Genomic DNA, 14,144 nt, shown 5'->3' with positions numbered 1-14,144 from the left:
ATCCTTCCATGCCATCTGTAGACATGAGGCTTGGAGAAAATTAAAGTCTATGAAGCACTGCTTTCCTCTTTATCCCCCTGATGCCCTCTCGAGACCCAGGGCCTGAACACCCAAAGACTTAGGTGGCCCCAGACTGCAGTGAAAGCCTCTGTGACTGTGTTGGTTTTGGCAAAGAGAAATTACAGTTATTTCATAGGGATGGAGGAGAAGGGGAGGAAGAGGTGGCCAAAGCCCCAGTGGGTGGAATGGGTAGGAGGCAGACCTCAGGCAGGTGACACTGAAGAGACAGATGAGACCTCTGTTTTGGAGGCGCTGGAGAGTTCAGAGCCATCATCAACCTTCTTCCCAAAAAGCTGCAAGATGCAGTTTCGAAACTGGAAGGACAGGAAGAGTTATTCAGCAGAGCAGGAAGGGCCAGTGCACTGTGTTAAAGGTAAGGCTTGGGGCATTCATTAAGTGTCACCTTGATGACTTAACATCTTCCCTTCTACCATTCAGAATCGAATCAGGAGGATTGGGGGAGGCTCAGGTTACCCCTTGCACATGGGTTATCTAAGTCAGTTAGATGCACAATGGTGAGCATTGTGAATTGAATTGTGTCCCCCAGAATGATACGCTCAAGTCCTAACCACTGGAACCTGTGAATGTGTCCTTATTTGGAAATAGGGTCTTTGCAGTTGTAACGAAGATGTGCATTAAGATGAAGTCATACTGCATTATGGTGGGCCCTGATCTAATGACTGGTGTTCTTATCAGAAGAGGAAAATTTGGACGCAGAGACACAGACACAGAGGGAAGAAGGCCATGTGAAGATGAAGGCAGACATTGGAGTAACATGTCTTCAAGTTAAGGTCCACCAAGGATTGCCAGCAAACACCGGAAGCTGGGAGAGAGGCCTGGGGCTGATTCTCCCCCGCAGCCTCCAGGAGAGACACCTTCATTTGCCAGCACCTTAATTTCAGACTTCTGGTTTCCAGAACTGTGAGAGAATCAATTTCTGCTGTTTAAGCCACCAAGTTTGTGGTAGTTTGTTATGGCAGCCCCAGGACCCTCATACAATGACCAAACACGATGTCAGCTAAGGAGCGCATACATACAGTGATCTGTTTCCAGACTGTCTGGTAAGGGGCTCAGAGGCATTTTAGTGAAAAGGAATGTGATTGTTATCTTTTTTCCAGTCGGTCAATTTTGGGGAGAGACGAAGCCTAGGTAGGCAGTGGTGTAGCTGCTTACCTCATCTCTTCAGCCAAGAGAGTCTTCTGGTACCAGCAGGGCTGTGCTCTCTGCTGATTCATCCCTAAAGAGATCTGGGCCCTGTTAATTTATCAAATATGTCTCATATCATCACTGAACTAACCACAGTGCTTTGAGAACCCAGACCAAAGGTGGTTCCCAAAACTTTCAGGCCTACTCTTGACTACTTCCAGCTCCCTCTGTTGTCAAAATTCTCTAAAATAAAACACACGATTGTTGAAATTAATAACGTAAGAAATGGGCTGAACAGCGGAATCAACTCAGCTGAACAGCCGGCAGATAGGGCTGAGGAATTCATGCGGCTGATTCATCCACATCCACTTACTGAGCACCCACTGTATACCAGACTCTGTGCTCCAAGGGATCACAGCAGTGAGCACAAAGAGCAAAATTCCCTGTCCTCATGGAATGTCATTCCAGAAAACTCTCAGAATGCAGCAGGACAGGATAACAATGTGGAAGGGTGAAAGCAAAGTGCAGAGACATCTGTCTAGGAGGGGGAGTTCTGGAAAGGAGAATGGAAAGAATCGAGTAAAGACTGTCCTTGGCAAGATAGTTTAGGATTCCAAAAACCAAAACCAGACCTAAAAAAAAGATCCTCATGAAAGACAGGAAACAGGGGTCTCTGAGCATCAATGTGGCAACAACGGAGTTCCTGGGAATCCATTGTGGGCCTGGTCCTACTTACTATTTAAAAGTTACCAGGAAGAATTCATGCCTAATGAACTGTACTGACTTTGTCCCTGGCTTGTGCGAATCATGGCCAAGCCAAAGGGGATGGAGCCATTGAGTGAGTTGCTTGGAAGGGATGGATTTGGTTTGGCGAAATGGGAGGCTCCTGTGGACCTTTCTGGTCACCATCAAGTCACATGCCAGCTGCACTTTAATGAAGCGTATGAGATGGTTCAAGGAAGAGTAAGGCTGAAACTTGCCGGGAGGGATCTAGGAGTCATGAGCAACTTGCTGCTGAGGCCCAATACACCAACTAATGGTGGCTGCCACTGGGCAAGGCCAGAGTAACTCCCCCTGAACTAACCCACCAATTCATAAAAGCTCTTGAACTCTTGGTCAGTGCAGCCAAGAAAGACCTGCTTTTGTTCTTACAGGAAGACAAATTTGAGAAGTTATGGTTTGAAAATGGGAAGCTGAAGATTGAGAGAAGAATTGAGTCTGGAAAACCAAGAGGGGCACACCTAGGGTAAACGTAGACATATTCACAAAGTCCTAGAGCATCTGGATTCCAGGGGAGCCCCTGAAACTTGACAGTCAGAGCTCTAGGGCCACCAGCACAGAGGAGTATACACAGCACACACAGACTTCTGCAAATGCCACCCTCAGGCTGAGACATTAAAGGACACCAAGCCTTCTGCTAATGGCCAGGTGGAGGTCCGCTGGGGCTGGGGCCATGCTGAGCCCTTTCTTGGTCATTTTCTTGGGGGATCATTATCAGCCTCCCCCAGATGCTCCATGGGCTCCTCATTAGAGACAAAATTCCAGGTGGGAGCCATCACTGGGTTCTTCCAGGAGAAACAGTACTTCGAGTTTGAACAATGGAATTACTTACCTGCCGATTCATAAAGACATAGATAATGGGGTTGTAGATGGTGGCACTTTTGGCAAAGTAGGCTGGCAGGGCAGCCATCAGAGGGTGGAAGGCATAGCCAGGGTGGGCAGCAGCGAAGCATGCAAAGAAGGTGTAGGGTCCCCAGCAGACACAGTATGCGAGGACCATCACCACCACCATGCGTGTCACCTCCTTCTCAGCTTTCTGGGTGGACTCAGATTCTTTCTGCTGCTTTGCTACCTGAGAGATACAGGGACGGTGAGTGGGGGAGTCACCCAGGGCTCTGTATCTGAAAAGACTTCATGGTGCTATTGCTTGGGTGAGTCAGGGGGGCAGCGATAGGCAGGGATAGGGAGTCGTGAGGGGGAGGAGATGTACCTACTTGCTACCCAACCCTACCAGCCAGCAGCCACCTTCCACCTCTGAGTCCCAGCACAACCTGCCCCAGGCACACATGAGAGAGCCCTTGGCTGGCTCTTCTACGGCAGTTCTTCTAGGCTTTGAGGTAGCAAGCAGCGAGGCCTGGTCTAAGATGACCACCAGAGTCTTCAAAGTTCTGGCTTTAGCCGGTAGGAGTTTGGGTGTCCTCTCCTGTGCTCGGGTCTGGGTGTGGAGGCCTCAACTGATCACCAGAGACAGAGTGAAGCATGAAAGTGCTAACAAGACAGAAGATGGTGGTGGGAGGGTGAAAGCAGTTGGCGTTTCTTTAGCTAAACCAGTGGCTGGTGAGGAGCCCAATGGCAATGCCAGAGCAATAAAGACAACTCCCTTGGGCTTTCTTTCTTTTTTGTTGTTTTTTTAGAGACAGGGTGTGGCTCTGTTGCCTGGGCTGGAATGCAGTGGCACGATTATGGCTCACTGCAGCTTGGAAATGCCGGGCTCAAGTGATCCTCCTGTCTCAGCCTCCTCAGTAGCTGGGACTACAGGTGCGCAACACCACGCCCAGCTCATTAAAAGATTTTTTTTGTAGAGACAGGGGTCTTGCTATGTTGCCCAGGCTGGTCTCAAAGTCCTGGCCTCAAGTGATCCTCCCACCTCAGTCTCCCAAAGTGCTGGGATTATAGGCGTGAGCCACTGCACCTGGCCCTCTTGGGCTTTCTGGACCAGGATTAGCCAGTCTGTGGACTAAATCCTGGTTCTGGACTCATTGTGAGGCATAAATGTTCCTTCCAAGGGAAGCTGAGGGCAGCTGTCTTGAGGGGAGGAAGGAGACAAATGGCCTCCAGGCACAGGGACTTGGGCAGAAGTCACAGAGGCCAGCCACTGTCTGCTGTGGGCAGGGGACTGATGGCAGGCAGCTGAGTGGGGATGAAAGAGGGACTATGAAGGCTGATATCCTGGGAGGGCTGGGACAGCAAGGCTGGGGCCACGTTCTGGAGCCTGGGCTCCACCAGCCCAGAACCCATACGGCCAAAGCCACGGCCAAGCCACAGCTGGATACCTGCAGGAGCCTGCAGTCCCTGGCTGTGAGGTGAGGAGAGCTTATCTGAAGCTCATGGACTCCCCTAGAAAGAGCTTGGAAGCACATGCTGATCTAACCGTGGGCATAGGCCGCTTCAGATAGGAAAGGCACCAATGTGAAGGGCCTTCCACCACCTATGCCAGGCAGGGTCCTGCCAGTTAACAGATGGCACATCTAGATCAAGCTAAGTGTAGGGGAGTTGATTGACAAAGGGGTGGCTTCTCTGCAGAAGGGGAGCGCAGAGCTCTCAGGCCCGCAGGCCCAGCCTCCCTCTCCTCCCTCACTCTGATTTCCAGCGTAGCCCAGCCTATGGGTGGGGGGGGTGTGGCAGCCCTGGCTGTGGACAGGATGGGCTTCCCAGGCAGAGGGCCAGATAGGGAGGGTGGGGAGTGGGGCTGGGGGGCAAACAGCACACTCGAGTCCACTCCCTGGCTGCCCCAACAGCCCCATGAAAGGCACAAGGATGCTACCGGGGCAGCCTTTTAAAAACACCCTTTGAGTTGCAAGTTTCATCTGCTGATCTGCCTGCTCCCCGCATTCCATGGGAGAGGTAGGCGTTCGCACCCCAGGAGAACTGTCCTGGGTCAGGGGAAAGGCGCAGCTCTGCTGCCTTACTGGGCTACCCAGGAAGGGAGTGGGCAGTCCCATCCCATCCCACAGGGGTGGGACAAGGGAGCCTGGGCTGAGACTGCAGCCAGCACAAGAACCCCAGAGTGCAGTACCAAAGGATTGCCTGATTCATGTCGCTGGATCTTACTTAATATTTTCTTACAGGGGTAGAATCCTCTTATCTGAGGATTTTTAAAAAATAGTTCAGGAGTCTCAGTGGACTGATCTGGGGGCAGAGCAGCTTGGAGGGAGGAGGGCGCACTGGTGATCCTCTGGCCCGCGTAGATGTCCTGCCAGCGGGAGGCTTACCGCTCGGATGGCCAGCCACACCTGGAGATAGCAGAGCACGATGATGCTGAGGGGGATGATGCAGCACGTGACCATGAGCACGATCATGTAGGACTGCACCCCAGGGTATGAGCTGCCGCTGAACACGTCGGGGCCGCACGACGTCTTCAGGCCATGAGGCCAGTACCTGGAGAGAAGAGCCAGCAGCTGGGCGTGGTTTTTTAATTGAGGTGAAATTCACATTACACGAGATTAACTATTTTGAAGTGAACAATTTAGTGGCATTTAGTCCATCTACTTCCAGAACATTTTCATCACCCCAATCATGCCCCCTTTGACAAAGCGAGGGTGAGGTTCCTTCTTCCTCTGACTTCTAAGAACGCCTATGAATACCTGAATCTTTTTTCTGACTATAACTAAGGGATTTGCTCACCAGGTGGCCACAAGGATAAAGTGAGATAACCCAGGGTAGCGCTGCCACCAGGGCAGCACAAGGCACATGCTTGGTAACTGGTGTGAGGAGGTGGGAGATGAAAATGGGCTTTCACAAGGCTCGTTTCCCAGAACACTGGAAGCTTCCCGAGAACTTATTCATGAGCTTGTCGAGTAAGACAGCGAAATGCTATCCTGTCCAGTCCTTCTGAGCCACTTACTCAGAAACCTGGGTCTTCCACCAAAGAATCGGCCTGGCCAGGACACAGATGACCTACAGGCACAGGTGTGACTGCAACCCAAGTAACCTCTGAATGTGGGCTGGGGGATGGGCAAAATGTGCAAGAAAGAGGCCTGGAGTCCAAACATGCCCTGAGTTCAGTCACAGCCATGTGTGCTCCCATGAGCTGCTCATGCTTAGGAGAAACAAATGTCTCCAGAGGCTCGGGACCATGGAGCCCATTTCTCTGTTCTGTGTTGCAGCCAAACAGGTTCATACATTCACAGACATTGCATGCTCAAAGGGGCCCAGAGACAGAAAGTGATGTGCCCCAAAGTCACAAAGTCTGACCCTCCTTGCTCCGTCCCAAACAAGCCACCTTCCTGGCACCCTTGCATCCTTACCTGCTCCAACCAAAGATGGGTGGGGCCGTCCACACAGCAGCCCAGACCCAGGAGAAGGTGATGCCCACGATGGCCAGCTTGGCATCAAATCTCATGTTGCCAAAGGGCTTGCAAACCACCAGCCATCTCTCCCAAGAAATGATGGCCAGGGACCAGAGACCCGTGATCCCTACAGGGGAGAGCAGACAGATGAGGGCCTTGATCCGGAGCAAAGGAGGAACAGCTTCCAACAACACCTCTTCCTTTCCGGACTAGCTGACAGCTTTCAAGATAGAGAGGTGTCCTCCCATGTGGCTGCAAGACCTAATTCTCTAAAAAGTGTTTTCGGGTCCAAGGTGCAGTGGGCCTCTTGGCCAAAGGCTGGCTCGTCAATTTACTTCTCTTTCCTTCGCCATCTCAGTCTGCCTCTTCTCCCACCTTGCTCCCCACTGATCCCAGTGGCTTAATTTCTCCTGCTTTCTGCCTCTCTTTCCCCTTTCTTTTCCTCTTGACCTCAATTGCTTTCCCTCTGGAGCAGGAGCTCCGAGCTCCTGGTTTGGCCACTGAGTTTCTTGCCAATTCAGTCACGGAATCTTGAAGCTGCGAACCTCGAACTCATGGAGCTCTGTCCTCACAGTCCACACATCCATCCCCATGGAGGGAGCAAGCAAGAGCCACGAGGCCCTGCGCCTGCTCACCTGCCAGCCCCTTCCTTTGGTGCCATCCACAGAACTCTTAATGGCCACCTCTACCCCAGCATGACCACACTGAGGTGCTGTTGTCCCAGCCAAGAGCAAGGAGACAGGATGTGTCTAATAACCTGTGCCCCTCCTTCCAGCCCATGCCCACATTCCCGATCCACACCCCTTCCACTCTGTCCTGCTTAGATGTCCAAGGTCTGTGTGTGGAACTCAGGGCTCCATGGATTGGAGACATCTTCCTTTCCACTAACTTCTTGTGGACACTTGGAATTTCCTTCCTTTACGAACATAGCAGTGTTAGCAGTACCCGTGACTCAGTCGGCAAGAGAACTCACAGATGTCATATCAATTTACAGAGGTGGCAGACATTCTGAAATATCATTTTTGCTCATCACTACTTTGAAATCTCAGCAGTTTTTTCAGGCCAGATCCTGTTATTTAACACTTTAGTACAGAATGGTGTCACGAATACTTTTAATAAATGCTTTAATACTAATACTTTTCATGAAAGACTATCTTACTAATTAACATTTAATACTTTGATAACTATTTTTCAATATAATTGGCTGCCTTTGTAGCCTATAGATCTCATTTCATACACTTGCAAACATTCTTCTGAGATGGGGTCTGCAGGCTTCCCACAGGGCCAAGGGTGTCTGTGACACCAAAACTGGTGCAGAAGCACTGGCTGCTTGGCACCCGAGTGCCCCAAGAACAGACCATGAAGAGAGGCAAAAGCGAGCGGGAGACCCCGGCACAGGCAGAATGAGACATAGGCCCAGATGTAGGGAAGGGCGGAGTTGACACTGAGGCCACGCCCATTGCAGAGCACTCGGACTTTGGGCACGGCCTTTCCCTGCCTGACCTTCCCTGGCTTTGGCAAGTGCGCTGTGTGGTCTGGGCCATCATCTGCACAGGGAGAGGCAGTCATGTGGGGTGGGGGTGGGGCCAGCAAGTGCAGGAGCTACTTCTGTCCATGTTGAGGGCCAGGCAAGGCAAGTGTGGTCTCCCACCTCCAGTCTCATCCACCTGAAATAAAGTCCCAGCTCCTCAGCATGACATCCAAGGCCTCCCCTCTTCCCCTGACTGGACCACCAACTGCTCCCGGCCTCTCCTCAGCCACCCTGCCCCAGCCCCCTTCCTGCCTGAGAGCACTGCTGATGGCACTATGTGGTCACTATGTGGGCATAAGGCCCCCTCCTCAGCACAGAGTCTGGCACACTAGCACTTCTTAGCCACTGTTTATTGAGCTGAGTGGAATGGTGGCCCACAGAAGTATTAGTGATGGGGATGGGGGAAGGGATCTAGGCTCTAGTTGTAGTGTCCTGAGAGCTCTAATGGGAACTGTGTCTTTTGTAGAGGAAGAGCAGACACAGGGGAGCTGAAAGGATGTGCATCCCTGGTTTGGGTGGGAGTTCTGTCCAGGGTGTCCCCCCATACTGTGTTGGGATTATCTGGCTCCATATCTGTCTTCTCCCATGCCAGCTCCACAGCCCCAAACTGGCCGTCCCTGGGCAGAGCCTGACTCGAGAGTAGGAACTCAGGGTGTGTTGGACTCAAGAAAGCCAAATTTAAAGTGGGTGCTCCCTACTTTAAATGGAAGCCTCCAGAACCCTGTGAGCCCCTCCTCCCACCCCTCTGATGACCCTGTGGGTCTGTCTCCCTTTGCATTTGTGCCTCACATGCATGCACTGCCAGCTTGGGGTTTGCTGTGTGAATATTTTCTTTACATATACCAGGCTGGGTCTCCCCTGAGCCTGGGCCCTGACCAGCTTACCACACAGGGAGACAGTGTAGCCCTCCAAGACACACAGAGGGTGGCCCAGCACGAAGTAGCCATAGATCTGGTTCACAACACTGATAGTGCTGGCGATGATGGTCTCTGCTAGGTCAGCGATTGCCAAGTTCACCAGGATCCAGTTCAGAGGGTGGCGCAGCTTCTTGAACCTCATGGTGGCCACCAGCACAAGCCCATTAGTGAAGACAGATGCGACGACCACAAGGATCATCCAGGCGCTGGTGAGGTGGTACACCCACCTGGGAGCAATGTGGTAATTGGGGCCTTCAAAGGGGCCTGGAGGCAGGAGGTACAGAGTAGAGAGGAGCTGGGCAGCAGCGTCACCCACCCAGACCACCCTGATCTCGCCCTGCCCCGCTCCATCAGAGCCCCCCCGCAGCCCTCCCCACCCTCCTGCCTGACACCCTCATTTGTGCAACCAGCTCTTTCCCTCTAGCTTTGCCCATCTTCATCCTCCCCTCCATCCTGTCTCTCATGCCAGAGGCTGTCGCCTGCTGGTTACCCGCACTGGCACCTTGAATCTTACAGAACTCCTCATCTCCACCCAGTGTTGCCCCTGCACCCCTGCCCCCTCCCTTCCCCCAGCCCCACTTCCTGTGCTGCTTCCCAGGAACACTGGGAACACGTTCTGTTGTCACGTCTTTGCTCCCAGAGTCATCTGTCTTCCCACGGACAAACCCTTTCATACTGTAAAGCCCAGCTCAGAAGCCTTTGCCTCTGGAAGCCTTTCCATTTCCCCAGCTGCTATCAACTCAGCCCCTTGGGAAGCCCACGCGTCTGCCATGCTCTGCCATGTACTGTAGCACCCTTATGAGTCCCTGTGTTCAAATCCTAACCCCCAAGGTCATTGGATTAGGAGATGGTGCCTTTGGGAGGTGATTTAGGTCACGCAAGTGGAGTGGGTTGGGGCCCTCATGAATACGATTAGTGCCCATATTGAAGAAGCCCTAGAGCGCTCTCTAGTTCTCCAGCTCTCTTTCTACCATGTAAGGACACAGTGAGAAGCTGACAGTCTGCAACTGGGAAGACGGCCCTTACCAGGACCCAACCATGCTGGCACCCTGACTTCCGGCTTCCAGACTGTGAGAAATAAGTTTCTGTTGTTTAATAGCCACCCAATCTATGGTAATTTCTTATAGCAACTGGTACTAAGACACAAATATAAGTCTTGTCTCCCTCACCAGAGACTGTGCCTCATGTATGGTCACATATAGCATCCGGCATACAACAGATGCTCAGAAAGTGAATGAATGAGTGAATTAATGAAATTCAAATACTGGAGTCCTAAGCCCCAGTACCTCAGAATGTGATGGTTTTTGGAGATAGGGTCTTTATGGAGATGACCAAATTAAAACAGGGTCATTAGTATGGTCCCCAATTCAATATTATTGGTGTTCCCATAAAAAGGGGACATTTGCGCACACACAGGATGTCATGTGGAAACGACGGCAGAGAGTGGGGTGATGCTTCCATAGGATGCCACAGGATTTCAAAGGCACCCCCAGAAGCTGGGGAGAGGCATGGACTGGATTCTCCCTCAGAGTCACTAGTAGGAACGAACCCTGCTGACACCTTGGTCTCAAACTTCTGGCCTCCAGAATTGGGAGATGATAAATTTTTGTTGTTTAAGCCACTCAGATGCCAGTATTTTGTCATGACAGCCCTAAGAAATTCATACAGAATAAAAAGGAGGGGTAACTCATCTTTATTATAATACAGTGGCTCTACACCTTTTCGTGTTGGAAAGACCTTTTCCACCACCATCATTTCTGGCAGAACACAGTCCTCGCTGCCATATTAGGCCTCTGGGCACACCTGTGAAAGCATCCACGGAGAGTCTCCTGGATTTCCCAAGATTCTTTGGTTGTGTGTTACAAAAATCCAACTTGAACTAGCTTAAGAAAAACGGGGACTTCCTGGCTGTGGCTAGGAGAGACAGGTAAATCTCACCCCTAGTACAGCTGGACCCCATGACACCTCTTCTTCCTGCTGTGCCTGGGCCCCATTTGCACCTAATATAGGGAGCTCCCAGAAACCCATTAACAATATCTGCAACCATGCTAGATGGCACAGGACCCCAGGAACCCCCAATATGAACAACAGGGACAGACTGTCGACAACTCAAGACCTGCATGGGATCAGTGTCTGCGCAGAAGGGAGCAGAGAAGAGCGATGGGGCTGCTGATGGACCCAGGAACAGAGAATCCCTAACCTGCCAACAGATTGTTCCCAGAAAGTACAGCAGGTTAATTTGAGAAGAGTAGCTGAAACTGAGAGGTGTTCGAGATCCTCCAGTTGCAGGAAAGTGCAGGGGAGTAGAACAATCTAGGTGCTACAACCTCTCAAAACAAGGCAGCCAGCAGAGTCCCTGATAGTTCCCTGACAACCGATGGAGTCCAAATTGGGACAAGAGGGACAAAGGAGGGTCCATGCGAAAGTCAGGGAGGGGAGAGGAGCTTCTAGCAACCTCCTGTTTGCGCCCTTCCTTTGGCTCTCCCTTTGCTGTGACAATGGGTCCGGTCGTCATCTGTGGCGTATGTACCATGCTCTGTTAACCTATATCACGCTCTTGCCCTATAATCCTGTCTTTCTTTCCTCAATAAACAATAAACTTCATTTCTGTGCTTGCAAAAAAAAAAAAAAAAAAAGGAACTTCTAGCAACCAGAGCAGTGTCCCAGCCTGCTCCTCCCTCCTGAAAGTTCCAGAACTGATTTCATGAAGAAATGAGCAAGAGAATCAAAGTCAACTTCTAGGCAAAGTGATTCTAAGAAATATAGGAAGGGAGGGAATCAGGTCGGGGGTGGGCAGGCAGAGAAGCTAGACTTCTTCAAATACACTTTCTTTGCTAGATTTCAATTTGGAAACTTCAAGCTATTTTATTACATAATCATAAAACAAAATTAAAACTTAAAAAGCAATCCCTGAAAATCAAAAACAAAATAAATGTACCTAAATGCATCTCCACTCAGTGGCATACTCACACAGAGAGGGACTTGACTACATGACCTAGTGGCATATATCCTAAGGATAAAAAGACCTGTAAAAATGTTAAGTTTTTGGTAATCATATTATTGCTGGTAGCATTGGTATCATCATTTCGAGACTATTCTGTGTGTGTGTGTGTGTGTGTGTGTGTGTGTGTTGTGAGATAAACAAATGAGTAATTATTTGACATTCTAATTCTAATTGTACCCAAAATCCTTGAGAACAGGACTCACAGATGTAAAAACCATTGGCATCCATGGGGAAAGCAAGTCATCATTTTGAAAACAGAGAAATATAAGGGGAGAATCAAGCATTTATCTCACTTCTAGTACACACTGTACCCCCGGGGAACCCAAGAGTAGAAATGAGAGCAGTTTCTCCTTATCAAAGTAGACAGCTAATAGATGAAGACAGAGTTAGGTGTCAGAATGTCATCATTTTGCATTCCCAGTGGTTTAATTGGTCTGGGCATTGAGTGTCAGTAGCTGCCAACACCCCAGAAAAGAGGCGGTCTCCTGATAAATCGGTCGTGTCAAAACACATGAACAAATCTGCTCTCTGTTGGGCCTAGGCCTCTCTCCCACGACTGCTTGAAACGGAAAAGCTGCCCTGGGCACTGAGCGAGCCTCTTCTCCGCAGAAGTGTGCAGCCAAAGGCTGCGTGCCCCAGGCTGGAGTTGGACCAGATGACTGCTACAGTCTCTTTGGACCCTAAGGTTCTAGAAGTTTCTTGCCTTCTGCTGCTGTCTTCCCCAGCTTCCCCCTATGGGGCAGGCAGGCCTTCAGGACACCCCTTCAGCTCCTAGGTGTTTGTAAAGACAGACCCGCTCCTCCCCCAGGAAGCTCAGGGTGTTTTCACGTAACTAGAGCTCACTAGCAATGCACACAGCGATCTAGAGGCCACCCTAGAGTTTATAAACTCTTGCCTGGCCATGCATTCTCAAAGGGTTTGGGAAGCCTATGTGGTTTGAAAATGCATATTAAATATTAGGGTGTCCTTTCATATTAGGAAAGGAACCCGCCATTCATGTCATCATAAAAGGTAAGGAGAAGACCTTCGCAGTGAATTGGGGTGTGCAGAAGAGAGATTCCCTCGGGTGGGGTGGGTGCCTGCTCGCTCACCTCTAGTGGCGTTGCTGTTGGTGTAGGTGAAGATGCTTGCCTGGGTGCTGTCCTCATGGCTGTCCTGAGGCTGCCCGCCTGCAAACCTGTGGGGTCCCCATTGCTGGGCCATGGCTGTGGAAAGCCCTGTCCCTGATGCCCGCCAGCCTTGGCACATTGCCTAGGGGGTTACAGCACTTTATACCAGCCTGTGGGATCAGCCTGGGCCTTCTCACCTTAAAAGCTCCCAAACCCTCCACCATCTGATCTCTTAATTGGGCCTGGGACTTAGACCTTCTCCTCCCAGCTCCTTTGAGGGCAGCTCAGAGGGATTTGCTGGGAACCAAACTCCAAACCCCCAACCGCCTCAGGTGCCTGTGGGAGCCACTGTGGCTCTTGCTTATGTTTATGTGTCCTCTGTTCCCTTCCACTGTCCAGCGCCTGCTTTTAGGTCATGCAGACCCAAGGGTCAGGATTTTCAGATTGGAATGCAGCGGGGGAAGCAGCCCAAAGCCTACAGCTGCCTTTCTCATCTGGTTCTTTTGAAAGCTCTGGAAGACATTCAGGGCTAAGGCCTGGAACTAGAGCCTCCTTGCCGGGCAGACCATTTCTGTGGGCCCAGATGGCTGCAACATGTACCAGTGGGGCTTCTCCTTCCCCGGGGTCAGGGGAATACTCCGGCAGTGTGGGCCTGGGGGGCTCCGCTGTGCGTTTCCCTTTCAGCTCCCCCCCCCACTCCCCACAAGCTGCAGGAGCCTGTGGGGAGCTCAGCTCCTGCCTGCCCAAGTCCCCCTTCCCCTGAGTCCACGACCTTTCCTTGGGCTGCCCAGCCACAGCCTCCCTCTCGACAGTCTGGGTGCTGCTGGCTCCGTGCCCGGCAGGGGCGCTGATTGCCTGTTAATGTCCAATCCGTAGTCTCACCTCAGTTTCCAACCCAGGACCCTGTTCCCCCTCCACAGGCTCTCCTTAGGAAGTACATTCTCTCTCGGGGCTTCCAGCAGCTCCTCTCCACTCAGTCCCCAAATTCAGCTGCCTTCAGGTACCTCCTCTGGCTTTGCTCCTTATGCTCCGTGAAGCCAGGACATGAGCTCGTGGCCTTTGCATCTCCTTTCTAGTGGCCGTGACCCTTCAGCACTCCTGGCTCCATGCCTAGGGCTCCTGGCAACACGGCCCCTCCTGCAGGCACAGGGGAAACCCTGGCTGCCAAGCTGAAGGCCAGAGCTACATGCAGCCCCATTGTGGCTACCTGTAGCAAGAATGGCTTTTAGCATTGGTCGGTGCCTGCCACATGCCAGGTGCTGGGCTGGGGGCTCTGTGTGGGATGGAAGGAAAGAGTCCTGGCCACAG

The 14,144-nt window shown here is 51.5% G+C and overlaps 1 protein-coding gene across 1 annotated transcript; it reads right to left on the bottom strand.

The window, feature by feature from the left end:
* Window positions 1-159: 159 nt before the first annotated feature.
* On the bottom strand, window positions 160-13,013 carry LOC105824552 (long-wave-sensitive opsin 1). The gene is made up of 6 exons (XM_012662045.1): window positions 12,819-13,013; window positions 8,691-8,987; window positions 6,234-6,402; window positions 5,199-5,364; window positions 2,819-3,058; window positions 160-374 (listed from the first exon to the last, which is right to left on the bottom strand). Exons 1-6 carry the CDS (start codon window positions 12,973-12,975, stop codon window positions 264-266), a joined length of 1,140 nt encoding a protein of 379 aa, XP_012517499.1. The 5' UTR covers window positions 12,976-13,013; the 3' UTR covers window positions 160-263.
* Between the last annotated feature and the right edge of the window lie 1,131 nt (window positions 13,014-14,144).

Source organism: Propithecus coquereli, unplaced genomic scaffold, assembly GCF_000956105.1.
Source record: "Propithecus coquereli isolate 6110/MARCELLA unplaced genomic scaffold, Pcoq_1.0 Scaffold748, whole genome shotgun sequence".
Lineage (NCBI taxonomy): Eukaryota > Metazoa > Chordata > Mammalia > Primates > Indriidae > Propithecus > Propithecus coquereli.
The sequence above is the reverse complement of the archived record's forward strand: the minus strand, read 5'-3'. Positions and strand labels throughout refer to the sequence as shown.

Bases quoted from the DNA above. Each gene is read 5' to 3' on its own strand.
- LOC105824552 (XM_012662045.1), bottom strand. From the start codon at position 12,975: ATGTGCCAAGGCTGGCGGGCATCAGGGACAGGGCTTTCCACAGCCATG. The intron at 3,059-5,198 runs GTAAGCCTCCCG...TGTATCTCTCAG, and splicing joins TGTGGCTGGCCATCCGAGCG to GTAGCAAAGCAGCAGAAAGA. The intron at 375-2,818 runs GTAAGTAATTCC...CTGTCCTTCCAG, and splicing joins ATGTCTTTATGAATCGGCAG to TTTCGAAACTGCATCTTGCA.